This window comes from Muntiacus reevesi, chromosome 9 (genome assembly GCF_963930625.1).
Source record: "Muntiacus reevesi chromosome 9, mMunRee1.1, whole genome shotgun sequence".
NCBI lineage: Eukaryota > Metazoa > Chordata > Mammalia > Artiodactyla > Cervidae > Muntiacus > Muntiacus reevesi.
The window spans coordinates 27,904,669-27,932,111 of NC_089257.1; the positions used below are offsets into that span (position 1 = coordinate 27,904,669).

The 27,443-nt window shown below is 34.6% G+C and overlaps 1 protein-coding gene across 1 annotated transcript in view; it reads left to right on the forward strand.

Annotated features, from left to right (window-relative positions):
* The window catches only part of CSTF3 (cleavage stimulation factor subunit 3), a 65,957-nt gene that overhangs the window by 35,761 nt on the left and 2,753 nt on the right, over window positions 1-27,443 (forward strand). Inside the window, exons 4-20 of the mRNA XM_065944850.1 lie at window positions 11,179-11,211; window positions 11,822-11,919; window positions 12,829-12,895; window positions 12,979-13,013; window positions 13,097-13,223; window positions 14,826-14,903; window positions 15,698-15,860; window positions 17,693-17,802; window positions 18,220-18,336; window positions 18,600-18,674; window positions 20,253-20,396; window positions 20,759-20,861; window positions 22,189-22,258; window positions 23,526-23,721; window positions 25,792-25,945; window positions 26,671-26,765; window positions 26,914-26,974. Coding sequence (XP_065800922.1) covers window positions 11,179-11,211; window positions 11,822-11,919; window positions 12,829-12,895; window positions 12,979-13,013; window positions 13,097-13,223; window positions 14,826-14,903; window positions 15,698-15,860; window positions 17,693-17,802; window positions 18,220-18,336; window positions 18,600-18,674; window positions 20,253-20,396; window positions 20,759-20,861; window positions 22,189-22,258; window positions 23,526-23,721; window positions 25,792-25,945; window positions 26,671-26,765; window positions 26,914-26,974 — 1,726 coding nt within the window. The remainder of the gene's footprint in view (window positions 1-11,178; window positions 11,212-11,821; window positions 11,920-12,828; window positions 12,896-12,978; window positions 13,014-13,096; window positions 13,224-14,825; window positions 14,904-15,697; window positions 15,861-17,692; window positions 17,803-18,219; window positions 18,337-18,599; window positions 18,675-20,252; window positions 20,397-20,758; window positions 20,862-22,188; window positions 22,259-23,525; window positions 23,722-25,791; window positions 25,946-26,670; window positions 26,766-26,913; window positions 26,975-27,443) is intronic.

Sequence of the window (27,443 nt, forward strand, 5' to 3'; positions counted from 1 at the left end):
GTAAAAATTACCAATTACAGTTTGTGAGAATAGATTAAGGATTAAATCAGTGTACACTTATGGTGAGAAAGATGAATAGATTATTTAATAAGTAGTTTTTAAAAAGGAGCATGAAATTAGGTTATTTCATTAATAAAATAGAAATAAACTATGCATATAAGATTGAGAAAACTGAAATTGGATCATACATACAAGTGTAGACTTTAATTTCTTGGATAAAATGATAAAAAGGGATCAGAAGGAGAGTTATAGAATGTAATTGTAACCTCTGATCTAAAGTGTGTTTTAATAGTAGCATTGCAAAAAAAACACAACAATGTTTTAGTCTGAGGAATGAATGCACTGTAAATAGGGGAATACTGGAATAGTAGGCAAGTTGCTCAAAAAGAGAATTATCATGCACTGGATTTATAGCCATTTCATTGAAGAAGGTCAATCCTATTTTTGAAAAGTGATTTTAAAAAAAGCTAGATGAAAAAAAAAAAAAAAAGCTAGATGAAGCATTACCCATGACTATAGGTTTCTAGTGTACACTGGCTCAGCAGTATAAAAGTATGTATAGCGTTTGTAACAAAGATGCATAGAAAGACATTTGATGCACTGAAAATTACACAAGGAATTGATATTCTGATAGGAATCTATCAAAAGGGGAAAGAAAATATTGTGATTTATGAGACTAGAATGATCAGAGGAGTGACTAAAAGAAGGCTTTTGTCCAATGATAATTAACTTTTTAAAAATAACAGTTCTCAATTTATATGCAGTGAGAAGTATTGGTGAAAGATCAAAGAATTGTAAAGAGTAAATGGTTTTCTACTCTAAAAATTTCACCACGTATTAAATAGTTGTGTGACTACACTAATGGGAGGTTAACTCAGCAAAATGGAAGTGGAGTGAGGTTTTCTAAGGCAATGTGTGAAGTTCATGTAGAGATCTTAGAGAAATTGTTATTGAACAATATGTTACGTTGCCTGGAAAGATTTTTATTTTGTTAAGAAAACAATTCATAAAAACTGAAAATTAAGGTAACAGGCAAGAGAAGACTAAATGGTTGTGAAAGAAAGAAACATGCTAGTCTTTTGAAGGAAGTAAATCACACCTGCTTGAGGACCTCCCTGGTTGTACAGTACAGAATTTATTCCATTTTTGAGATTAGTGGCTTATAAAGTTGGTTTTCTGACATTTCTGGTAGCTCAAGGATCTCAAATAATTGTACACATTTCCCATTATCAGTTTTACCATTTAGAAAGAAAATTTATGTCATACATCAGTGATGAGGGGCTGTGGGGTAGGTTGTGTAGGGGGGTTAGAGTAGCAAAAACAGTGGGGCCTTGAGAATTAACTAGGTGATTTTTGACACTTTAGAGAAATTACTCACTTTTCTCCAAAAGTGAAATATCCTGCTCTGTTTTCCTTACTCAGAATTTGCAGGTTATTTTTGAAAAGTAATGACTTGCCATGGTGTTTAAAAAGTGTTTACTGGAAGCAAAGAGTTTCAGACATTAAGTGAAAAGAATGAGTATAAATGTCAAGTGAGAATTATATAGACAAATGCCCTATAAATTGGGGCAACATCAATTTTAGGTCAAAGTTTTACCTTTGACTATTTTGGTTAAAATTAATTTTGCCTGATTTCCTGGCAATTGCTTAATAATTTTTTTCAGCTTTGTAGGCCTGGATAAGATTTGAGAGCATTTTAAAATGACTTGTAAATAGAGATACTTACAATCAAAGGAAAGCTCAAAGGAAATACTCAGAAGACAGATTTACTACCCCTGTCAGCTATGGTTTTCTGTCTTTTCTTTTAAAAAACACCTACCGCTCTTTATTGCTCTAAGACAGAAAACTGATCTCTCTTCTCCCAGTGGTAACAGTTTTGCCTAATGCACACAAAATTGTGCATTTCTCCCACTCATCCATCTTGCACTCTAGACAGAGACGTAGGAAGTGGGATGGGGAGAATAAGTAGATTGGATAAACATACCAAATGTGTGCCTGGTTTTAAAATTCTGCTTCTTTTTAAAAATAATATACCGCGGACATATTTCCATTCAGTATTATAAATATATATCATTGCTTTTAAAGTTTTATGTATATATAAATAATCCATTCCATTTTTAGACAGAGCAGAATTTATTTAGTCAGTCTGCCTTTGATCATTTAAGCTTCCAGATTTTTCTCCACCACAAGCACTCTTTTTTTTTTTTTTTTTTTTAATATTTATTTATTTGGCTATGTTGGTTCTTACTTTCAGCACATGGGTCGTCAGTCTTCATTGTGGCATGCAGGATCTTTAGTTGTGGCCTGTGGGATCTAGTTCCCTGACGGGTTGAACCTGAGCCCTCTCCATTGGGGGCACTGAGTCTTAGCCACTGGACACTAGGGAAGTCCCCATAAGCACTTTTCAATGAACATCCTCATACGTATATCTAGATAAAGAGCAATGTGGTGTGTAAAGAGCTCAGCTGTGCAGTATTGGGCAGCTTACTACACCTTTCTCAGTTTTGTCATCTTTCATATAGTAAATAATAATAGTACTTAAGTGTTTTCTAAGGATTGAATGAGTTAATACAAACTCTTAGAGTAGTGTTTACATACATTGAGTATTTAATAAGTGAGTATTTTGTCATTGATTTCAGCTTGTAAGAAGTTGAATTGTTTTGGCTTTTAAATTTAAATCTGCAGTAATTTCCCTGTTGTCAGGTTCACTGATCTTTTCTGTACCCAGAGCTCCTTTTGACCTGTGGCATATCCCACCATCTATATTACTGTTTTTCTCTCCCTGTTCCCCCTCTCCCAAGCCCACTTAAGGATGATAGCAATACCCTGTTCTTTCAGGTGCCAGCTTGCCTTATTCCATGGCACCAAAAGCTTCCTACCCTTACCCCGTCACTCCCACCTCCACCATGAGCCATAGTTTGTATGATAAAAGTATCCCCCGATCATCCAACTGATGAAAGTATCAGTAATTTAGGATCAAGTTTAAATTCTGTTTGGTGTTTCAGACCCCCTATAATGGACCTCCACCACAGTTAGCCAACCTGTTTTCCTAGTATCTGTTCTTTCTCGTGTGAGTGTTTTCACTATTCCACAGAAAACTTGAGAAACTCATGTTATTTCATTAACTTTCAGAAATTTGTTTCTCATCAATGGCCAGGATTCCATCTGCACAGTAAAACTTTCCTTGGTAACTAATTTGCATGGAACTCGTATTCCTCTGGGTTTGTAAGACATGGCCCCAATAGAAAGTAATTTAAACTTAGTCCTATCTTTCCAATAATACTATGATTATAACTAGATTATAAACTTTTTGAGTTCAGGTCCATATCCCCATATCTACTTGGTAAATCCTAAACATGCTACAAATACTTTTTATTGGTTCAGAAAAGTAGAAGATTAATACCTAATTGGGTTAGTACAAAGAATCAAAATGGACATAAATTTAACCCAGAACTGAAGATAATATTTTTGCTTAGCACATTTTTAATGTCAATCATACTGAGACTAAAAGTGGTTTATACTTTACACTCGTATTTAACAAATGTTACTTATGTGCACATTTTAAGGGCCTGGAGGAACTGAAAATTTATGGGACAACAACAAGGTTTTCAACAATCTTTTAAAAGTAAATCTGTGTATATGTGTATGTAAGCATACCTTTATAACTACATTTAATAGGAAGGTTATAGAAATAGTACAATATATTGTAGGAAAAATTAGGTAGCACAGATAAGCAAAGCAAACATTTTACACTATTTATGACTCCCTTACTAAAACATAACTCTATGAACTATAAAACTTAGTTTAGTCCACCGCTGTTATCTAGAGCTAGAAAAGAGCCTGTCACATAGACATACAATTTCTTCTGTAAAAATGGATTTGCTGGCAGATACTCCTTTCCTGATATCTTTAGCTTAAGATTGGAACTGGGTGGTTGGAAGGAGAATATTCTGCAGCTACTCGGGCAACTTTAAAATCTGTTATTTAATCTTAGAGTGACATTCTTCAGTGTTTCCCAAATTCTTGAAATCTGCTTACATTTTGTAACCATCTAAGACATCATTTCCAGGGTACAAGAGATTGAAAACAGCAGAAGTGTGGTGAAAAAGAGTAAATTAATGAAAGACAGGGTTTATATTTAGGATTCCATTTCTTTCAGGTTTCAGGATTGGGGCTGAACTTTTTGGAAAATTAAGACAGACAGAATGAGGCAGCTTCTGCAGCTCAACCTTAAATTGGTTGTTTAAATTCCACAAAAGTGCATGTGCTATGCTTTACAGTAGAAAAGATGTAGAGAACAAATTAAGAATGTGGGTTTACAATTAATTCGGTTATTAATCACATTTATTTAAGCAACTGCCACTTGATCTTATTTGAGATGGAGCCAGACTCCGCTCTGCTGTGTGGACCAGTAGAGTCTTAAAACACAAATAGTTATTATATGAAAACCTCAACACAATGTATAGAGACTTAACTTTTTTCTTTAGATTGTTTTGCTTACTTTCCTCTATAGAGTCGTCTTGCCAGTTTAGTTTACTAGTCAAATGTGTTTTTGAAACATTTAAAATCAATTATACAGTTACTTATTAATTCTTATAATTGACAATTTAAAAAATAACATTAAAAAGTTCTGATGTTACAGAATTTGGTGGGATTTTTTTCCCCAAGCTATATCGTAAGAAAAAAATAAATTTGAGGAAATAGTTTTTTTTGGCCTTCCCAATAATCAAACCCATCTTCCAACAGTAAGGGTGCAGAGTCCTAACCACTGGACTGCCAGGGAATTGCCAGTTGACAATTTTTAAAATTTAGTTCTTTCCCTCCACCTTTTCATATTTTGATAATATTCAAATGATTCACCAAAAAAAGTAATCTTGCAGTTGAATGACATTTTGATTATAAATAGTAGTGATATAAAAATATAAGTATTAAATTATGCCAATTTTTTTCTTGGAATAAATTTTTTTAATTACAAAAATAAAATAGTCATGTTATTAGAAGCTTTGAAAAGAACTATCATTCCATCACATGAACAGATAAATTGTTCATTTTTTGGTATATTTCCAACCACTTAAAAGTTTTTTTTTCATTAGAATAAATTAGGATCCCTGTTTGAAAAACAGAAACCTACCCTTTTAACAGTCACCTCTGATGATTGTTTGCAAGTTAGAGAACTGAAGACTAAACATAAGTTTTTGTTTATGGCTACACCATGCAGTATGAAGGATCTTAGTTCCCTCACCAGGGTTGGAACCCATGCACCCTGCAGTGGAAGTGGAGTCCTAACCACTGGACAACTAGGGAATTCCCTAAAGATAATTTTTTAAGAATCCCTATTATTTAAACTTATGTAGCATTACTTTTAATATCATAGATAAGATGTGAGCAAGTTCTAGGAAGCTTTGCAAAATTGTGTGCATATATATAAAAGGGCTTTAAATGGAGGCTTTTATTGAAGTATAGCCACTGTACAATGTTATATAAGTTAGAGGTGTACAGTATAGTGATTCACAATTTTTATTAATATACTCCATTCATAATTGTTATAAAATATTGCCTATATTTCCCCATGTTGTACATATATCCTTGTAGATTATTTTGTACCTAATAGTTTGTACCTCTGAACCCTGCACTTCTGTATTGCTCCTTCCCTGTTCCCTCTCCTTATTGGTAACCACTAGTTTGTTCTCTATATTTGTGAGTCTGCTGCTTTTTTTTTATGTTCACTGGCTTATTGTATTTTTTTAGGTTCCATGTGTAAGTGATATCATACAGTATTTATCTTTCTCTGTCTTAATCCAGTTCGTATAATACCCTCCAGGTCTATCCATGTTGCTGTAAATAGCAAAGTTTCATTCTTTTTCATGATTGACTAGTATTCCATTGTGTGTATTTATTAATACCATATCTTCCTTATCCATTCTGTTGATGGATACTTAGTTTGCATCCATATTTTAGGAATTGTGAATAATGCTACTCTGAACATTGGGGTGCATGTATCTTTTTGAATTAATGATTTTAGTTGTTTGGGATATATACCCAGGAGTGGAATTCCTATTTTGGTTTTGAGAAACCTCCATACTGTTTTCCACAGTGGTTGCACCAGTTTACATTCTCACAATCAGTGTATGAAAGTTCCCTTTCCTCCACATCCTCGCCAGCCAACATGTGTTATTTGTGTTCTTTTTGGTGATAACCATTCTGACAGGTACGAGGTGAAACCTATGTGGTTTTGATTTGCATTTCCCTGATGATGCTAAGCATCTTTTCATGTACCTGTTGGCCATTTGCATTTCCTCTTTGAAAAAATCTCTCTTCTGTTTTTCTGTCCTAAATGGAGGCATTTTCTATTAGTTAATGACAGAAGATCTGAGAATTTCTGATGTCAAAAAACACTATCAAGAGTTTTTTAAAATTTAAACCTAACTTTGTTTATCAGGTAGGTTCCTATACAAAAGTACATAATTATGCTAAATATATTTTAAAATATTTAACTTAAAGATAAGATGTTTTCATGTAAATCTAGTAAACAGTAATTTTTAGAAAAAGAAAAATAGACTAGTAGTAGAATGACCAAAGTGATGTTCACATGTTCTTGTACTAGTTTCACCAATAATGGAATTTGAATATGATCATCCACATAACCTTTGCTTTTTCTCAAATGAGGCCAGTTGTAATAACAACATTGCTCTTTCTGGCTATTTGGTTTACATAGCTCTGTTCAAAGAAGATGTAATGAAAAGTTTCTATTCCTTTGGTTTGTAGTTTTGTTAATTGGTATGATTTATGAGTATCTGGAATGTCTAGATGCTTTCTTTTCAGTCCTTGGAGAACCATTCTTAGTAGGTATTATTATTTTTGTTTAAAAATGAAAACTCTGATGCTGTTAGAGATTCAGTGGTTGATAAAGGGTGATCAAATTCTTTTCATTTTACCACACTGCTTCTCCAAAGCAGAGTGGTATTTTTAAAGATTGAGTGATGTTTTTAAAATGAGATACCTGCTAATGGTAATGCTACCAGTGTAGGCTCTTCTGTAGAGTGGCTTTTAAAAGAATATTTGATTGAATTAAATGAATGACAATCAGTAGAATGTATTCAAGGCCATAGAGTCTTCCTATGTTAGTCAGAAGTGTCTTTTTGTACATATGTATTTTGAACTTATACTAATTGAAGTATAATAAATAATTGATGAATGAAAGATAAAAGATCAATTTATATAAGAAAAAATTTAAGAATTTTTGTTTACATTTTTATACACATATATAGACAATTTTTACTCAAATGCATAAATGAAATCATATACATGAAATACAGTCTCTTTTTTCTTGTCTCTATTCCTCCCTCCACCCATAGAACTCTACCTACCATAATCATATTAGCTTTTTTTACAAGAATGGATTATATTATACACATTTTAACCTTTTTCATTCAATAAAATCTTGTGGAAATACCCCCAAATTACTTGTTATAGCCCTAATTTGTTTTATACAGACATATAAAGTTATATGATGTGGATGCACCATGATTTATTAATATTAGGCCACTTCTGTTTTGGGGACATTTATTTTGTTAACGATTTTGCTGCAGCAAAGTTTGCAGAAAATAACTTTGTATAAACCTACTTTCATTGTATTTTTATTTCTTTAGGGTGTGTCTCAGGAGTAGTATTGCTATGTTAAAAAATGTGTAATTTGTATGAGTAGCTTTTCCCAGTGGTTTTCTATAAAGGCTATAACAATTAATATACCCTCCAGCAATGGATGAAGTCACTAATTCTCATTGCTTTGGTAGTGTTAATACCCTCTGAAGCTTTTACCGATCTGATGTGTATAAAATGATATTTATTATTTTAATTTGTATTTCCTATTTTGGAAGTTTGTGTGTGGTGTCATATTAATTTTAACCATTTACATTTTCTCTTCTGAGAATTGCCTATTCAGATTCTTTGCCAATTTTCCTGATGAGTAGTTTTTGTTTTCCTGGCCAGTTGTAAGAACTGTATATAATCTTCCATCTACATCTGGAAGTCTGGTGACTTGAATTCATCTTACTTCATTCCCACTCTCAACTTATTTATTTGTACTGAGTCAAGCAGTTGGACGAAAGGAAACCTCAGTTTCTACAGAAGTCTTGGAAGACAGGGCTGGTGGAGCGCCTAAGACAAGGAATAAGAAACTGACTCAGAAATACTTGGCACCCTTCCGCTATCTTTCTGCCCTAGAGAGATGTTGACATCAGCCTGGCCTCCAGGAAACCAAAAAGGAGCCAAATTGGCAAGCCGAGTCCTCCTTACTCTTGCGTAAAGACTTCTCTGTTTTTTGGCCAAAAGACTACCATCAGCCAACTTGCTGTCTACACCTGCTACACAGCTGTTGTGGTAGAGAGGGTCAACTGCTACATGGGGACTGCCAACTGAGCTCAGGGAATAGATGGAAAAAGTAACTACGTGTCTAAGGATCCAGCAACATGAAAGGAACACAAGCTGTTGGGACAGGCCCCCAGCAAAAAGAGCTGCTGGAGGAGAGAGACAGTAACTTGAACAAAATAATAGGAACACAGTGAGACTGAAAGTGCAGTATTTCAAAAAACACAAAAAATCTTTGGAGTTAAAAACACTAATTTTTGAACTAACTACAACAATAGGCCAAATGGAGGAAAATGATAACATGGAGACTTAAATTTGTGGCCTAGAGAATCTAGTGGAAGAAATATTTTTAAACCTAAAGCCAAAGGCAAAGAAAGGATAAAAATGACAGATTTTGAGGATAGAAGAACTAAAGTGTGTAATAGGAGTTCAAGAAGGAAAAAAAAAAAGGAATAGTTTGAAGAGAGGCAGTAATTTTAAAAAGACAGCCTTGAGCTGAAAAAGGCATGATTGTAGCTTCAAAGGGCATGTTGAGTCCCAAGCAGAATTTGTGGTAATAATAATAAATAATGGGACTTCCCTGGTAGTTCAGTGGCTAAGATCCTGTGTTCCCAATGCAGGGGAGTACTGAGTTTCATTTCTGGTCAGGGAACTAGATCCCACATGTGAAACTAAGAGTTATCATGCTTCAACTAAACTAAGACCTGGCACATGCAAAAATAATAATAAAAATGTCATGTCAATTACTAAGTTCCCATTCTGCTAAGCAGTGTTTTAAGGGCTTTACATTTATCATCTTGTTGAATCCTTACAACAACCCTACAAAATAGGTGCTATTATCCCCCCTAATTCAGATAAGGAAAAAAAGGTTAACTATTATAGTCAGAAAGTGAACCCAAGAGATCTGACTCCAGAGCTTTGACTAACTGCCTCAAAGAGCAAAGACTATTTAAGCAAATCCTGTTATAATTTATGATCTCTAAAGATGAAGGGTGAAATCTTACAAGTTCCAGAGAGCAAGAGCAAGAAATCAGCAAAAGAAAAAGAGCCTCACAGAGTTCTGATCTGTAGTACCTTAAGCTAGAAAGAGTGGGAAAATTTATACATACTACTAATTGGAAAGGACCACAGCTGATTTCACTAACCAAATTATTCAGCTATCAGGCTGATATAGATTTGCTGATGCATCACAATTGAACAACTAACCCCACCTACCATCTAGTGAAAATATTCAAAGGGAAATTAGTAGTATTTAACCTTTGTCTTCACACATGTCACTCCTCCTACCTGGAATAAATCCTCCCTTTATCAGTCTAACAACTCATTCTTTTTTTTAATTAAAGTATAATTGATTTACAATTTTGTGTTAGTTTCAACTACATTAGCAATGTGATTCAGTTGTATGTGTGAGCATATATTTCAGATTATTTTCCATATTAGATTATTGTAAGATATTGAGTATAGTTCCCTGTGCTATACAGTAAATCCCTGTTGCTTATCTGTTTTATGTATAGTAATTTGTTAATCCCATACTCCTAATTTATTCATCTTCTCTTCCCTTTCCCCTTTGGTAATCATGTTTATTTTCTATGTCTCTGTTTCTGTTTTGTGTATAGATTCATTTGTATTATTTTTTTAGATGCTACATATCAGTGACATAATATTCATCTTTGTCTGACTGACTTCACTTAGTATAATATTCTCTAGGTCTGTCCATGTTGCTGCAAATGGTAATGGTTCATTCTTTTCATGCTTAAGTAATATTCCAGTGTGAGTGTGTGTGTGTGTACATATGTCTGTGTGTGTACATATGTCTGTGTGTGTGTCTGTGTGTGTGTGTGTGCACACACACCATACCTTCTCACACCAGTCATTTGTTGATCGGCACTTGGGTTGCTTTCATATCTTGGCTGTTAATAGTGCTGCTATGAATATTAGGGTGTATGCATCTTTTCAAATTAGAGTTTTCATTCTTTCCAAGTATATGCCCAAGATTATGATTGCTAGATCATATGGGAGCTCTATTTCTAGTTTTTTAAGGGACATCCATACTGTTCTGCATAGTGGCTGTACCAAATTACATTCCCACCAACAGTGTAGGAGACTTCCCTTTTCTCCATATGCTCTCCAGTATTTATTATTTGTAGACTTTTTCATGATAGCCATTCTGATCTAACACCTCATTCCTAATATCTTAACTTCTAGAAAATCTTTTGCAGTCCCCTAAGCCTGAGTTTATTCTCCTCTTAAATGCCCCCATAGCACCCTGTAGTTCCCTCACCTTGGCACTTGTTTCCCCTGTAAAGTTGTAAGCTCTCTGAGGACATAGACAGGCTATGCATGTTTTGTTCACTGTGGTATCCCCAGTATAGCAGGTTGACTGAGTGATTAAAATTTGTGTGGTCAAAATTAGCAAACCTTTTTTGCTACCCTACTCAGAATGTTTTAGTAGTAGTTCTTCAGGGAAAGTAAAGTTTTGTCTTTAGTATATCTATTCAAAGCTCTATTCAAATATGCCTTGTTTGTATTTCTTTATTCATCTTGTGACTGTTTTACAAAATTTTTAGTTCACAAAATTTCAACATATTGAATGTATAACATTTTTTACATATAGAATTTATTTATTTAAGGCATATTTACAATGCACATTATCCATGTTGGATTCAGACTTCTATTATTTATTTTTCAAAGGCAGAATTAATAGAGTATAGGAATGAATTTACAAGTGTAATCAAAACACTGAAGAGATAGTGTTTTAAGACTCTAAAAAGAATAGTGTTAATTCTATATTTTTTTTCTTTTTCTCTGCAGATTAAAGCTAAAAATTATGACAAGGTAGAAAAGGTGAGTCCTTTTAAATACACTTTGAATTTTATGCTGAAGTTTAATTTAGGATTTAACATTTGTGAGGCAAATACTGTAAAATGTTAATAATTGCTGAATCTAGATAGTGATTATATGGGCTTCCGAGGTGGCTCAGTGGTAGAGAATCTATCTGCCAGTACAGGAGATGGAAGAGATGCAAGTTCAGTCCCTGTGTCGGGATGATCCCCTGGAGAAGGAAATGGCAACCCACTCCAGTAATCTTGCCTGGGAAATCCCATGAACAGAGGAGCGTGGCAGGCTACAGTCCATGGAGCTGGACTTGACTTAGCAACTAAACAACAACAATAACAGCAAAGTGATTATATAGGAGTTCATTGTACTTATTCAACCCTTTTGTGTGCTTGAAAATGTTCATAATAAAATTTTGGAAAGGAAAGTAATTATATTCTCCTGATCAAAATTATGAGAATTATTTTGATTATCTAAACAAAATAGAGGGAGTTATTCATCATTTATTTGTAGGAAGCTAAATTAATGAAAGGAGCTGAATTTGTTTCTTTAATGTTTCATTTCAACTGTGTACACGGGAAATTTAACTGTGGTTTCTCATATTTTACTGTATTTACAGCTATTTCAGAGATGCCTTATGAAGGTTTTGCACATTGATTTGTGGAAGTGTTATCTTTCATATGTCCGAGAAACCAAGGGTAAACTACCAAGTTACAAGTAAGTTAAATCAGGATCTTAAGAATGCAAGTCGTGTCCTAATTTATTCATCTCCTCTCGCAACTCTTAACTCCAGAGAATGAAGAAATTTAAGGATTTGAAAAATCAGGATTCTCTGAGAAGTTAGTAAACCATGGGGAAAACCACTTTAAAGAAAATCACTGGCATTAGATTTATTCTGGAGAGTTGAGTCATCCAAGCCTGTCTTCTATATTGAAACACTGTACTTTTGCAGGTCCAGATCAATTTGTTCACAGGCTTGTTGTCAAACTTAATAAAAGGCATCTTATTGTCATGGCACCACTCTTGGCAGGTTACATTTGTAATGTGCTATTTAACTATTCGAAGGCACTTTTGACAATGATATTATTTAATTGACCTCCTCACTAGAACATACCCTCACCTATCTATCTTTGTTGAATATAAATAATGGGCCTTCTCAAAAGCTCTTTTTGTGTATAACAAATAGGCAGATTATTTCTAGAACCAGAATTCTTTGTTTTGTTTTCTTCCTTATTCTTAGTCTTATGTTGAACATGTTCTTTCTCCCTGAATTTTACTTCAGAGCTAATAGATCTTCAGCCATAACTTACCTTCTTAATGAATCAGATATTTCCCCATTTGAATCTTCTACATATAAGATCAGTCAATTGGAAGGTTATAATATAAAACATGGCCCCTATCTTTGATAAGCTTACAAGTAGTAGGTAAAAGAAACAAAGTATATAAATTAATGACATTAACAAGCTAAACACAAAAGAACACTGTATACTTGCAAAGATGTCATTACATTTTGTTTATATAAAAGATTTAAATGTTCTGATCCTATGAATGGAAGTTATGATTATGTTTTAGTTATAGATACATTTTAATAACAGTTTTTCTAAAAAAACATCTTTCACATTTCAGAGAAAAGATGGCTCAAGCATATGACTTTGCACTGGATAAAATTGGAATGGAAATTATGTCTTACCAGGTAAAGTTAAAATTTTCTAATACATACACTTAATAAATTTGAAAGTACTAAGAAAAATACTAGCATTTTCTTTTATTTCTTAGATTTGGGTGGATTACATCAACTTCTTAAAAGGCGTGTAAGTATTTACATAGTTTTATTTTCTGTGTGAACACTGATTTAGCTATAATATAATTGATGGCATTTCTCATCCAATACCAGGGAAGCTGTTGGATCTTATGCAGAAAATCAGAGAATAACAGCTGTTCGAAGAGTTTATCAACGAGGTTGTGTTAATCCAATGATCAATATTGAACAATTGTGGAGAGACTATAACAAATATGAAGAGGTAAATTAGGACAGAGTAGTTTATTATTATGACAAAGTGATTTTAATTTTCATGTGTTGTGAGTTTATAGCCTTTCTAATATTAGGTACCTGGGTATCAGTGCTGCATACGTTTCTTTTCATGTTGATTGTAATGAAAGGACCATTCCTAATGTTTTGAGAGTCTCATATTACTGTTGAGTTGTTTTTTAGAGAATACTGTAGGAGAATTATAATTCTTATAAAACCATTTTTATTCAGTGCTAAACTATATCCTCACAGTTATACACATACATATTGCCACTGATTTCTTACTCGAAAAAGTTCCTTTTCAGAGTTACTTTTCTAGTCGTAGTGACGAGTTGCAGTGTACCTCTTTCACCTGGTTACAGTGATGTGATTATTGCCTTGGCTATTGTGAGATGTGGGACTGTGGTCCAACATCGTTGTTTCATAAGCAAGTGATTTATTAGTTTTTTTTTTTAATTTATTTTTGGCTGTGCTGTGTCTTTGTCACTGCATAGGCTTTTCTCTAGTTGCAGCGAGCAGAGGCTACTCTCAGGCTTCTTTCTGCAGTGACTTCTCTTGTGGCAAAGCGCAGGCTCAAGGGTGAGTGGGCTCAGAAGTTGCAGCCCCGCAGCTCTAGAGCACAGGCTTAATAGTTGTAGCACACGGGTTTAATTGCTTTGAGGAATGTGGGATCTTCCTGGATCAGGAATCGAACCAGTGTCTCCTTTATTGTGAGGCAGATTCTTCACTGTTGAGCCACCTGGGAAGCCCCCAAAGAACTTCTAATCTCAATGTGGCTTTTATCTATGAATACTTATGTTGGAATTAAAACTGAGAAAATTTCAAGATATTTATTAATTCATTTAAAGTTTATAGTTATAGGCTCCTTATATTTTAACATAAATACTATTAAACTGTATTTCCCAAAATAAGAAAAAACTCAGTGAAAAAAGTGGCATTATTTCATATTTTTGCAAATCTCTTTGGTATCTTAGCTTAGTAGAGGACAGATTTTCATATCTGCTTCTACATTCCATCTGGTATGATATTGAATGTCATATAGCTTCTGAAAAACTCAACTGTATATTTGTGAGAGGGTCAAATCATGTCTCAGTGATATATGAAAATTATTTTGATCTTACGGACCCTCTGAAAGGGTCTTGGGGAATAGGAATCTTTGGACTACTCTTTGAGAACTACTAGGCATGAATGAAGTTATACAGACCTAGTTAGAAAAAGGCTTTTAGAACTAAGCCATGGCTATTTACCCAGCTGAATCTGTACATCATTCTTTATTAGTAAAATTTTATGTGAAATAATTGACCCTTTCCAAATCATTCCCTATATTCGACGCTTACTGCCATCTCATAACATAAAGGCAGGTCCTCCTTGATTTCTTAAGCATATAAAATGATCGATTTTATATGCTTATAAATGATATATAAATGCATATAAATGATATATAAATGCATATAAATGATCAATTAGTTATTTTACTAACCAAAAAACCTCTTAAATAATTTAAAGTTATTTAGCAAATGAATAAACTGTATTATCCTAATATTAAAATATACTTAATTTTAGAATAATGTACATTTTCTTTTTTTTCCCTTAGGGTATCAATATTCATTTAGCTAAAAAAATGATTGAAGATCGGAGTAGAGATTACATGAATGCTAGGCGGGTAGCAAAGGTACGGAATTCCATCAGGCCATTTACTGTGATGTTTGTTATGAGTATGTTATTTACACAGGAGCTTTTCCCATCTGGTATTACTCAATATTTTCAATCATTGGCAATCTTAACTAATAACAGTTAATTACATTGTCTGAACAGATGATGTATTTGATATTTGAAGTGAAATACCTCTTTACAGACTCGTGAAAGGATAAAATAGAAGAAGTCAAGTTTGGAAGAAATTATTTTTTAAGATAGAGAAACAGAGGTTGTAGAGACAAAGTTCTGCATAGAATTGATCTGCAGGTTTTATCCGTCCCTCTTATCTGCTCATACATATCTGAATGCTGTGCTACTGTCTGGTCTAATGACATCGCTGTCAGGGACAGAGTTTTGTCTTGTGTACATTCCTTTCCACTCAGTGAAACTGTTAGAAGTTAGGGAAAATAGCCTAATACTATGAAATATTGAAGTTTTTAAAGAAAGTTTCTCCAGAGATGGCAGTAATGATGCCACCAGATCATTAGTCATGTTGATCTGTCAACCTCTTTGTCCTGAGCATGACTTTTTAGATCATCTACAGAGAGGGCCCAGGGCTCTTCTGTTCACCTCGTCCTGGGAACTTGTTCCTGGGTAATTAATCTTTTATCTTTCTCCCTGCTCTTAAATAGTTTTTAGGTTATATTAACAAAGTAGTATTTGGGGGGGGGGGGAAGGCATTTTGAACAAACTATTCCAAACTGATCAACTCCATTCCATATATGAGTTGTTCTTTAGCTTATTGCAGAATTCTAAATGCTTATTGTCTAGGAATATGAGACAGTAATGAAAGGTTTGGACCGCAATGCTCCTTCAGTGCCTCCTCAGAATACTCCTCAAGAAGCTCAGCAGGTGGATATGTGGAAGAAGTACATACAGTGGGAAAAGAGCAACCCTCTTCGTACAGAAGATCAGACCCTGATAACTAAAAGAGGTAACAAGATTAGCTCTCCTGAGACTCCAATTACATGTATGTTAGGCCACTTGATATTATCCTGTAGGTTACCAAGGTTGTATTTTTAATCCCCAGGCTTTTTTCCTCTTATGTTCCTCAGACTCAATAATTTCTATAGATGTCTCCATGTTCACTGGCCTTTATTTTATCATATACATATGCTGGTGAGCCTATTTGGTGAATTCTTCATTTCAGTTATTCTACTTTTCAGTTCCATAAATTTCCATTCAAGGAATTTTTATATTTATTACAGTTTTTCTTTTTCTGTTGAGATTCCGTGGCCATTATCATCTTTCTCTTTTTATCCTTGAATATATTTAAAATAGTTATAAAACCCTTGTCTGCCAATTCCAACATATGTACCATTGACGGGTTGATTTGTTTTCCTCTTGACTATAGGTCACATTTTTTGTTTTGTCAGAAGCCTGGACATTTTAAAAAAATTTCTGGACATTGTACAGCTGTGTAAATGATACATAGTAGGGACTAGATTCTGTTATCTTCCTCTGAAGAATGTTGGGTTTTATTTTAGCAGGGAGTTAAATTACTGGCAGATCTCGACTTTGTGGAGGCTTGGTTTTACAGTGTTAGGATGAGCCTTTGTTAGTGGCCTTTAACTCATGGTAAATCTCTTAGTCCTGGGATATAGGCTTTACTCCTAAGACAATGGAAAGTTCAAGGTGTTTACTCAGAATCCCGTAACCTGATGGGAGTCAGATTCCAAACATGGTCTCCCTTACAGTGGGCAGCTGCTATCACTCCAGCCCTTTCAGCTCTTCTTTCTGCTCAGGCTCTTTGTATTTTTTCCTGTGGATGTCTATTTTAGAGTCAGTCAAAAATTTGAGGGCATTTATGTCCAGATTTTCAGCCTCCACCTTCTGTGGTTCTCTTTTGGGAGATTTTCCCCCTTAATTTCCAGTTGCTCTTCTAAGCCAGAACTCCATGTCACTCACCTCAAGCTGGTAAAACTTCAGCATTTGACTTGAGTTCTAGCTATCCCAGAACTATACACACAGGGCTGTGTATTTGAGGGGAATATTAAATACATGTCTACAATTTTTAAAAATTCCAGTTTTTTAGCGCTCAGGCCTCTCTGGTTTCTTTTTCTTTTGGTCATTCTCTGGTGCCTTTAAATTGTTGCTTTTGTATTGTTCAATTGATGATTTTTTTTTTCTCCACTGAGAGTTAGTCTTATACAGACTACTGTGCCACTGCTAGCACTAGAATATAGAACTTAAAGAGACTCCTCAATCTTGCCTTGTCCTCTTAGCCTAGCAAGTATTATTTCCTTTGCCTGCACCATTTTTGTATCTACTCCTGTCCTTCCTGCCTCTACTTACACTTACACTCTCATCTGACCAGATTCTATCCCTTCTTCAGGTTTCGCTTAGATGTCAGTTCCTTAGTGAAGCCTTTCTTGAGTCTCTAAACTATGTTAAGTCCTGCTGCTGTAAGTTAAGAGTACACTGCACTTTCCTCATCATGCTTATTACTTTTCGCAATAGCTTTCTTAATATCAATCTTCCCAAAATATTGCAGACTTCTTGAATATAGGAAGTCTTAGTCGCTGCTATATTCACAGTGTCTTTCACATTCCTTAGCATATAGTTTGTACTCAATAAATATTAATTTAATAAATGATCAATGAATGGGTTTGGGTAGATGATAATTATCACTAAAGTTTTTTATTTCTAATTATCATTCATTATTGAGGGCCCTGTCTTAGCCTAAAAATTTAGTTGTAATGCTTATATGGATAGTTTTTTAAATAATGTTTATTCTAATTGAATGTTGCAAATGTCTTCTCTTAGTTATGTTTGCTTATGAACAGTGCCTGCTGGTGCTGGGCCATCACCCTGATATTTGGTATGAAGCTGCCCAGTATCTTGAGCAATCCAGTAAACTGTTAGCAGAGAAGGGGGTGAGTATTCATTTCTTTCCCCCTTTTTGGTCTTTTCATGGCTTCAATATAGCAATAATTTACTAAAAGTATAACACTGAATTTTGGTAATAATGTATAAGAATTGAAAACTTTAATCTTATGTCACTATAATCTTAGCAACCCTCTTATGTGATTAGACCATCTTAGAATTAAAATATAGTGGCTCTTTTTTAATGTATTAAAGTGATGAATCACTTAGAGTACTTACATGATTCTTTTTTATGTTAAAATAATGGAAGAAGTCTTTGGAATTTTTTGAGAATCCAGAAATGCATGTGTGTCCATAGGTAAATGCATGTGTGTCCATAGGTAAATACATATGATGAGTCTGTGTTTTATTCTCTTTCAGCTACATTAAAATTACTGTAAGTGAGCTTCCTTTTTTTTTTACCCTAGGATATGAATAATGCCAAATTATTTAGTGATGAAGCTGCTAATATATATGAAAGAGCCATAAGCACTTTATTAAAGAAGAATATGCTTCTTTATTTTGCATATGCAGATTATGAAGAGGTAAGTTAAAATATTTAGAACTTTCTTATAGTTGGATTTTTTAGTGCAGCACTGAATTTTTTTTCCTAGCTGCTTCTTTGCCAGGCATATTGCTTTTTGAAAACAGAGATAATGCAAAATGAACAGTTGTTAGTCCTTAGCTCATTATATATTTATGCTCAAAGCAGGTGCCTTTGTGGGGTGCAGCCTCTGGATTCCTCAGAGCTCAAATCCTGCTTGTTTATGAGTATATATTTATATCCACTTCTTCTCTACCATCTTAGAGTCGCATGAAGTATGAGAAAGTTCACAGTATATATAATAGACTTCTGGCAATTGAGGATATTGATCCCACCTTGGTAAGTAACTTTACAAATCTTTTCCACCTTTGCAGTCTGCTTCTATAAAAAAAAGTTTTTTAATTTACATAAAGTAAAATTTACTGTTTTTGTTGAATTGTTGGTTCTATGAATCTTGACTAATAACATAGTCATGGGACAACCATCACAATTAAAATACAAAACACTTAAATCACCCCACAGAAATTCCCTCATGTGACCCCCTTATAGTCAACCCTTCCCTGTCTCCCAATCCCTGACAATTACTGAGGTACTCTTTGCTTTATTTTTTTTTTTAAAGTACAGAAGTATGAAATAGCTGCAGTGGAACTTTTTCTAACACCTTCCTCGTGAGCATAGTTTGAATGCTATGTAATTGTGGCTTAATAAATATTTCTTTTTAAGTAAATAGAGGCAAGAGAAACCAACATTCTGGGAAGCAGTTGATCAGGAACTCACTTTATCTTGAATTCTATTCTAATAGTGGTTTTCTTTTCTTTTTTTTTAATGTGGACCATTTTTAAAGTCTTTATTGAACTTGTTACAATATTGCTTCTGTTTTATGTTTTGGTGGGTTTTTTTTTGTTTTTTGGCTGTAAGGCATGTGGGATCTTAGCTCTCCGACCAGGGATTGAACCTACACCCTCTGCATTGGAAGGCAAAGTCTTCCACCAGACCAGCAAGGCAGTCCCCTCTAATAGTGGTTTTCAAAGCCACTGTTTTTGTAAAAGTGTAGTGGAACTCTCAGTGGGAGGGGAAGCAGACAGGCCAATGCATGGGGCTCTAGACCCTCTGCCTCAAGTCAACTACAGATCTATTCCTTTTTTGTTTGTTTACCTTGGGGTTCCACTGCTTGCATTTAGTCATCTTTTTAAAATTTGTTTGGCAGCCTGCATCTGCTATGCACTGTGCTAGATTCCAGCAGTATAATGACAAATAAGTTAAATTTCATTCCTCAAGTAACTCATAGTTCATTCATCTGGGCAGCGAGGTTTGGCATCATCAAAACTGGGCCAATCAGGAGCCTACTCATAGTCATCCTGTGTATAGTCCAGAGACCTTGGTTCATCGAATAAATATTACGTACTTATTATGTGTTAGGTACTCTGTTAGTGCAAAGTATAAAATGATTCAGTTTATCAATGAAGTTACATTATATGTCCTTTAGGAAATAGAGTAGTGGGTTTTTAAAGCAATAAATCAAGAAAATTTAGTATTTTCTAGTATTTTCACTTTTATTCCTTCTTAAGGTTTAATTAGCATGTTTGGAATTAGATGATTGTAATGGTTGTAAAACATTGTGATTATACTAAAAATCACAGAGTTATACATTTAAAGGGTGAATTTTGTGCTGTGTGAATTATATCTCAATTTTAAAAAATTAATTTGCATGCATCTTTAATACCAGAAAAAAATTGCTTATGGATTTAAATAGTCCAATATCTGTCATCTTATTGATACTTTTCAATTTCTCGGGTATTCAAATTGCATTCTTATACAGCAAAACATGTTAGTATGTTAGTATGGTGAGCCTGTATTAGATGCCATAGGCATCATGTTCTACCTAATCTATAGAAAACAAATGCTTTTTTTGCATAGGTATATATCCAATATATGAAATTTGCAAGAAGAGCTGAAGGTATCAAATCTGGAAGAATGATATTTAAAAAAGCAAGAGAAGATACCAGAACCCGCCACCATGTCTATGTTACTGCAGCACTCATGGAATATTACTGTAGTAAGGTAAGTCCTGAAATAAAATATAAAGATAGAATAATTTCCTTTATCTGGGATAAATTAATTAAAAGAAAGGCAATCCTAGTTTCTGTCTTTAAACTTTAATTCTTCTTTATCATAAAGGAGACTTAAGTGTATCTGTGAAAATTACATGGAGCGTCATTCATATCCCCTCTGCCTGCTAATTTATACCTTATTAAATTCCATATTTCTGAATCTAAATCCCCTGAATGGTATTTAGTGCTGCAGTTTTTACATGATTTTAATATCCATTTTAATTCTTAATGTACTTAGTCATATTTAAATGTGGTTTTAATATTGAGTATCTCATCTGATGGAAATCAGTACTTTGCTTTCTTTACTTCTAGGACAAATCTGTTGCCTTTAAGATTTTTGAGCTGGGGCTAAAGAAATATGGAGACATTCCAGAGTATGTCCTGGCCTATATTGACTATCTTTCTCACCTCAATGGTAAGTAGATTCTAGATCTATAATGGTTAATATTAAACCATCAATGTCATTCTTTGAAATTATGTTCCTGGAATTTTTCCCTCTGCAGAATGGTCTTTAATTTTGCAGCACAGTCCCAACAGTAGTAGGAATAAAGCCACAAATCTCAAGCCATGAAAACTCAAAGATACCCAAGTCATAGAGTAAAATGCTTTGAGGCTACTGGGGAAGAGATTTCAAAAAGAAACATTATGTTTATGAGCATCTTTATTTTTCTATTTTGTTGTAATAACAATGGCGGCAATCCTTTATTGGGTTCCTACCTTACACCAGGTACAAGGCTAGAGAATTCATATATGTATGTATATATCTCATTTAGTCAACTTAACCACACCACAATCCAGGATATGTAACTTCTTGACTAAAAATGATCTGGTTTAAAAAAAAAAAAAAGGTCTGGTATAAAAACTCATTTAAGAAAGAAATATAAAAAATTATGTCATGTAAATAATTAGATGTAAGCTTATATATCACAGGTGTATACTAATGATTTTAATGATATTTTAGAAAAATATAACATTCTGTCTACCTAAATAGTAGAAAAGAATAAAACTTAAAACATGACTTTGTATTTCAACTTAGTGATTCTACTCTCTGGAAGAGGACTTAACTCCAGAAAGTGAGTCAGTGGAGCATTTAATTAAAAAGAAATTTCTTGTATGAAATGAATGTTCCTCACCAGTTTTATATTATTTTGCTTCATTTTTTAGAATAGTTACTAGTATGTATAATATTTTTTACTGTAAAATTGAGGATGGAATCTGATGTCAGCATTGTTGTTGTTGTTTAGTCACCATGTCATGTCTGACTCTTTTGAGTCCATGGACTGTAGCCCGTCAGGCTCCTCTGTTCATGGAATTCTCCAGGCAAGAATACTGGAGTGGGTTGCCATTTCCTTCTCTAGGAAATCTTCCCAACCCAGGGATTGAACCCATGTCTCCTGCATTGCAAGTGGATTCTTTACTGCTGAGCCACCAGGAAGGCCCACTGTCAGCATTATTATCTTCTAAAATCATCCACATTCATCCACCACCCCTTCCACCTATTCAGTACCTTTTGTTTAGTATGGTCTGGCTTCTAGTTCCAGGTCCATTACTCAGTTAACAATGAGCCGAATCAATTCACTTCATGTGTTTGAACCTCAAGCTTCCTCATATATAAATACTGGTTGTGATAATACTTAGACCCCTCTGCATAAGATTTTTGTGAGGATTCAATGAAATAATGCTTTGTTCAATTACATAACTAAATTTTTAAAAAATATTTAAAATTTTCTTTAATATTCTAGAGGACAATAATACTCGAGTTTTGTTTGAACGTGTTTTAACATCTGGAAGTCTTCCTCCTGAGAAATCTGGGTAAGCCATTGTGAAAACTTACTGGTCAGGTTCTAACGGCAGCTTTAATACTTGAACTGTAGTCCATGGGATGAATGTTTGCTTGTTGTGAGTCTTAAGTTTCAGTAGAAATTTCCCTTCTCTTTTGAAGTTTCATTTACAAATGGCTGCCTGCAATATTTTCATACCTATTTAAGATTTGCTAAAAATTTTTTTTTTGCATACTGACTAGGATTGAGAGATGCCTTAACAATTTGTTATTAAATATTTTAATATATCTTTCTCTATATCCCTACAAGTTGATATGGACAAATTAGGGCAGAGTTTTGAAATTTTTGTCTCTTCCTCAAGAGCAAAGACTCTTACAAAATGAAAGTTTGACAGGTTATATCCCTGATTTATTGTTTTGACTCTGTCAGTTATACTAGAGGAACAGCGGTACAGTGAAAGTAGTAAGGCTTTGGAGTCTTGGCTTCAAATTCCAACTCAGTCAGCTATACCTTGGGCAGGTTTCCTAACTTTCCCAATTCTTACTTTCTTGTTGAGTAGCAATAATGTCTGCAAGTATAGAAGTTTTGTGATAGTCCTATACCTAGCATAAAATAGGAAGTCACTGTATTACTTTAGTACAGAGGTGCTTACTGACATTTTAAGTAGAATCTCAGAGAATTAATTTTGGCTGTTAGAACAGTGGTAAGGCACTAATTTGTCCCCAGTGATCCCTATTAATGGGAAAAAATAGAGAACAATCATGTTAGATTTTGAAATATATTTTTATTCATACATTGCACAAAGAATGTATTCTACATTTTAATTCATGCCACTACAAAATGGTGAAGTCATATCATTCAGGAGAAATTGGAAATCTAGGTTCCTTTTCAACTCTTCTCCACCTAGAGTTTACCCTCTCTAGGATAAATGCCTCTCTTATTGACCACAAATGATAGGAAGTAGGCTAAATAAGAAAAAACTAAAAAAACAAAAAACAAAAAAACCTTAAATATGGAAGTATTTAGGGTGAAAGGTTATGATGACTATAATTCACTTTCAGATACTTAACTGAAAACATGGGGAAGCAAATGTAGCAAAATATTAATGATAACTGAATCTAGGTAATGGAGTATAGGTATTCATTATACTACTCTATGTTTTGAAGTTTAGAAATCTTTATAATTAAAAAAAATAGATTCTTATAATTTAAAAAGGGGTGAGGAAGGGAACTGGAAGATTTTTGTAAGTCCCAAACCCAGGATATTGTGAAGTATTGATTATATTTATTTTCTTACAGAGAAATCTGGGCCCGATTTCTAGCTTTTGAAAGTAATATTGGTGATCTAGCTAGTATACTCAAAGTGGAGAAAAGACGGTTTACAGCATTCAAAGAAGAGTATGAAGGCAAAGAAACAGCTTTACTGGTAGACAGATACAAGTTCATGGATTTATATCCTTGCTCTGCAAGTGAACTAAAAGCACTTGGGTATAAGGTATGTACTTGGGCTCACGATGTGTGTGATGTCTTTACTTTCCCAATGTTTTAGAATAGTTCATGGATAAACTTTAAAATAAATTCTGAAATTGAAATTAGTCTAGTTTTAGAATAGATTTGCAGCATATAAAAAGTTCATGGATTTTCCTTGGGCTTGTGAAATATTATCAACAGTACTGAGCAAAATGAGAATTAAAATGAGATTTAACAAACTTCATTCTTTCCCTAAAATTGTCAATGCCTTATATCTTATTTTGTGGGCAGGTGGAAGAGGGGAGAAAAACAAGAAAATCTGAATGTCACTTAGGTTAGTTTTTCTCTAATAGTTCTTAAAACTGAGGAGTGTGTTTTGATAGGAGATCTTAAACCAAATGTAATTCCTGCTATATATGTTATAGATATGAAGAAACTACAGCTTGGCAAATCCATAAATTTCTTTGAAGTGTTTGTATCTTTAAACAGGGCTCCTTCAGTGGAGGCCTTTAGGAAATTATTTCATTGGGCAAAAATTTCGTTCCAATTCTGGAACAAAACTGGAACAAACTTTTTGGTCAACCCAACAGCTTATCTAGGAATGGAACTCCTCTATTTGGACTACTGCATCATTAAGAAAACAGATCTGGAACCTGAACTCATTCAGTCCAAAAGGAAAGATTAATAGCCTAGAGATAGCCCTTGGTGAGAAAACCATTGCTCAATCATTGCTTGATTTTTCTGTGTCAAGTGAATAAAGACCAGATGAAAATCCAAGGGGAAGCTATATCCACAAGAGTCCTGGATTGGTCTCCTTAAGCCAACCAGCATTAGGATGTTACTCACCATTATTCTGCATTTCCTCACTGCCCTCTTTTATAACCTCAGTCTCAGTGGTCTTGTGTCTGAAGCAGATTAAAATGAACTTCAGACCTTTTCATTAATGGAAGCTCCAGTTGTGTGCCAGCCCCATATTCCTATTCTAAACTAGGGTTACTGCTCAGGGATGAGGGGATTCTGCTCCTGGTTTAACTAATTCTTAATGAAAAGCCAAAGGCATTTTTAAGACTGTTATGCAGAATCTTTAGACTATTTCAACTTTGCCAATTTGAAAATGGAAATTAAGGAAGTTAATGAAAATATCTTCATGAATTTTCCATCTTGTATTTCTGTTTCTATTCTGTGTATTTGGGAAGGATCATTATGCTTTTGTGTGTAGCACATAAGTGAGAGTGGGAAAGAGAAAAAAAAAGCAATTCTTAGTTGGTATCCTCATTTAGATTTGCCACCAACTGCATATGAGCAAGTTTTGAGAACATGAAATTCTCTTATATCCCTTGATGGTGGCAAAAGAGGCTCTCTCAGAGAGTTGCTGTCAGCAATGGCAGGCATTGCTGGGACACTGAAAAGAAGACAGAATGGGTGTGAGATCAGAGAGGCCTGTGCTCTCAACTCCTGTGTCTGCTTCTTAGCCAGATAACCTGGGAGATAGCAGAACCTCTTTGAGCGTTAGTCCCTTCTATAAAATGGAGGTGATCCTATCTACCTCCTCAAAGAGTGAATGAACAGCAAAAATTGACAAACAGTGGTTACTCAATAAACATTCCTTCTCCCTTGTAACAGTATGTTGGGAATAATTTTTCATTTCATTAGGAAAATCTTATGAACTAACCTAAGTTATAAGCTTTGTTAGCTTTCATGAAAGAGCACTTAATTAGCTTCTTCACTTAAGAGAATCTGATGGATGATGTTCAGTTTTAGTGGAAAGGAGAGATCAGAAAATATCTAAAACTGCAGATTTTCTTCCAAATTACCCCACATCTACCTGGTATCTATTACCTACCAGGTATATACATCTACCCGGTATGTATTACCTACAAAAGGATCCTACAGATGTCCCATCTGGTGACACTGAGTCTAATGATTCTTAACACTTGGCAATCTTCACTGTCCTGGAAGTTCTCGCTTTTCTTTCTCCATTCTCGCTATGGTTTTAACCCAGTTATTCAGTGTATCCTCAGGACTGTAGAATTGCACAGTTCTACTCTGTAAGTCCCTTTTTCAGGTTTAGGATTCTTCTGTTCTGCATTTTCAGGATGTCTCCCGTGCTAAGCTAGCAGCTATAATTCCAGACCCAGTTGTAGCTCCTTCTATAGTGCCTGTTCTGAAAGATGAAGTGGATAGAAAACCAGAATACCCTAAACCAGACACTCAGCAGATGATTCCATTTCAGCCACGACATTTAGCACGTAAGCCATGACTTTAGATCCAGTACTGAGACCTCCGTTTGTTTGTTGGTTTAAATCCAGAGGCATGTGGGGGTTGGGAGGGGCAAACTAATGTGACCCTTCCATTGTAGGTTAATAATTAGACTCAGGGTCACTAATGACAAGTGATTTGGCTGTAATCTTTGAATCAAGATGAGTTTAAAATGTCTTAAACAAAAAACCTCACTGATCCAGACTGCAGTACCCATTTGGCAGTGATACTTAAGAGAGTTTTCTGAAATGCTGCTACATCCAGGTTACCTGCACAGCTGTAAACTTACTTTGGTGATATTTGGTATTGTTTGTACTTACTAATAGGTAGTAGTCTCTGAATTCTATTTGAACAAGGCCCTTCCAATGAAATATGTTACTGTATAACTGACTTTAAGTGGGCTTGCTGAAAAATGACTTGTGAGGCTTAGACATGGTCTTTGACAAAAACTGACTAACTCAGGTTCTGGGTCATCTTATGCAAAGTCATTTGTTTACTTTTCTGCCTCCCATATGGCTGTGGGGTTGAGATTACTTTTACTGCCTCACCCACTTGAGTTTGGTCAAACATATAGAACACTAAAAACATTTTAAGATGTCCAGGACAAAGCAACATAGACTCTTTGTACATAGTAATCTATGTACAAATTACTTATGTTAGTTATGACATGTATAGAAGTTCTTCCATCCCATTCCTATATTCCTTTCTCTTACAGCTCCGGGCTTACACCCTGTCCCTGGTGGAGTGTTCCCAGTACCACCTGCAGCAGTTGTTTTAATGAAACTTCTCCCTCCTCCTATTTGTTTCCAGGTTTGTTCACCATTTTCATGACAGATATTTGCTCTATGGGTAAAAGTAGTAATTATGTACTTTTTCTCTTTTATCATGGGAAATACAAAGTGGGGCTATTTTAACTTGTCAGATTATTGGGGATTAAGTTTTCTTTGTGTCAAAATAGGGTCCTTTTGTACAAGTGGATGAACTGATGGAAATTTTCCGAAGATGCAAGATACCAAATAGTAAGTGATGAGGCTCCATTTATAGAGTGGAGTTCACATTGTTGTCTCCAAGACAGGAGAGATCGCCACGGAAGTTTCCACAACCAGCAGGCCACCTCGCAGCCGCACAGTGAGGCCTCGCGGGGGCCACGCCCTCTGCTACAGGGGCCAGTTTATGTTCTAATCCTACTAAGAAAAATACCACAAAAAGCCTCTTTTCTATTCATGTGAACATGCACTGTCAGACTTTGCTTATGAAAACTTTATTAATTTTAGCCATAGTTTTTTGTCTTTATTTAGTATCAGTAGTGCTGTCTCAGAATTTGCTAATAGGAAGCTACAAAATGATACAGTATCCAAAGTGGTGCATACATACTCCTTCACAGCATACTTTTTTTAATTGGGCTGTAGTTACTTTACAGTGTTGTGTTAGTTGCTGCTGGGTAACAGAGTGAGTGACACAGTGGCATACTCCTAAACACCCTCCAAC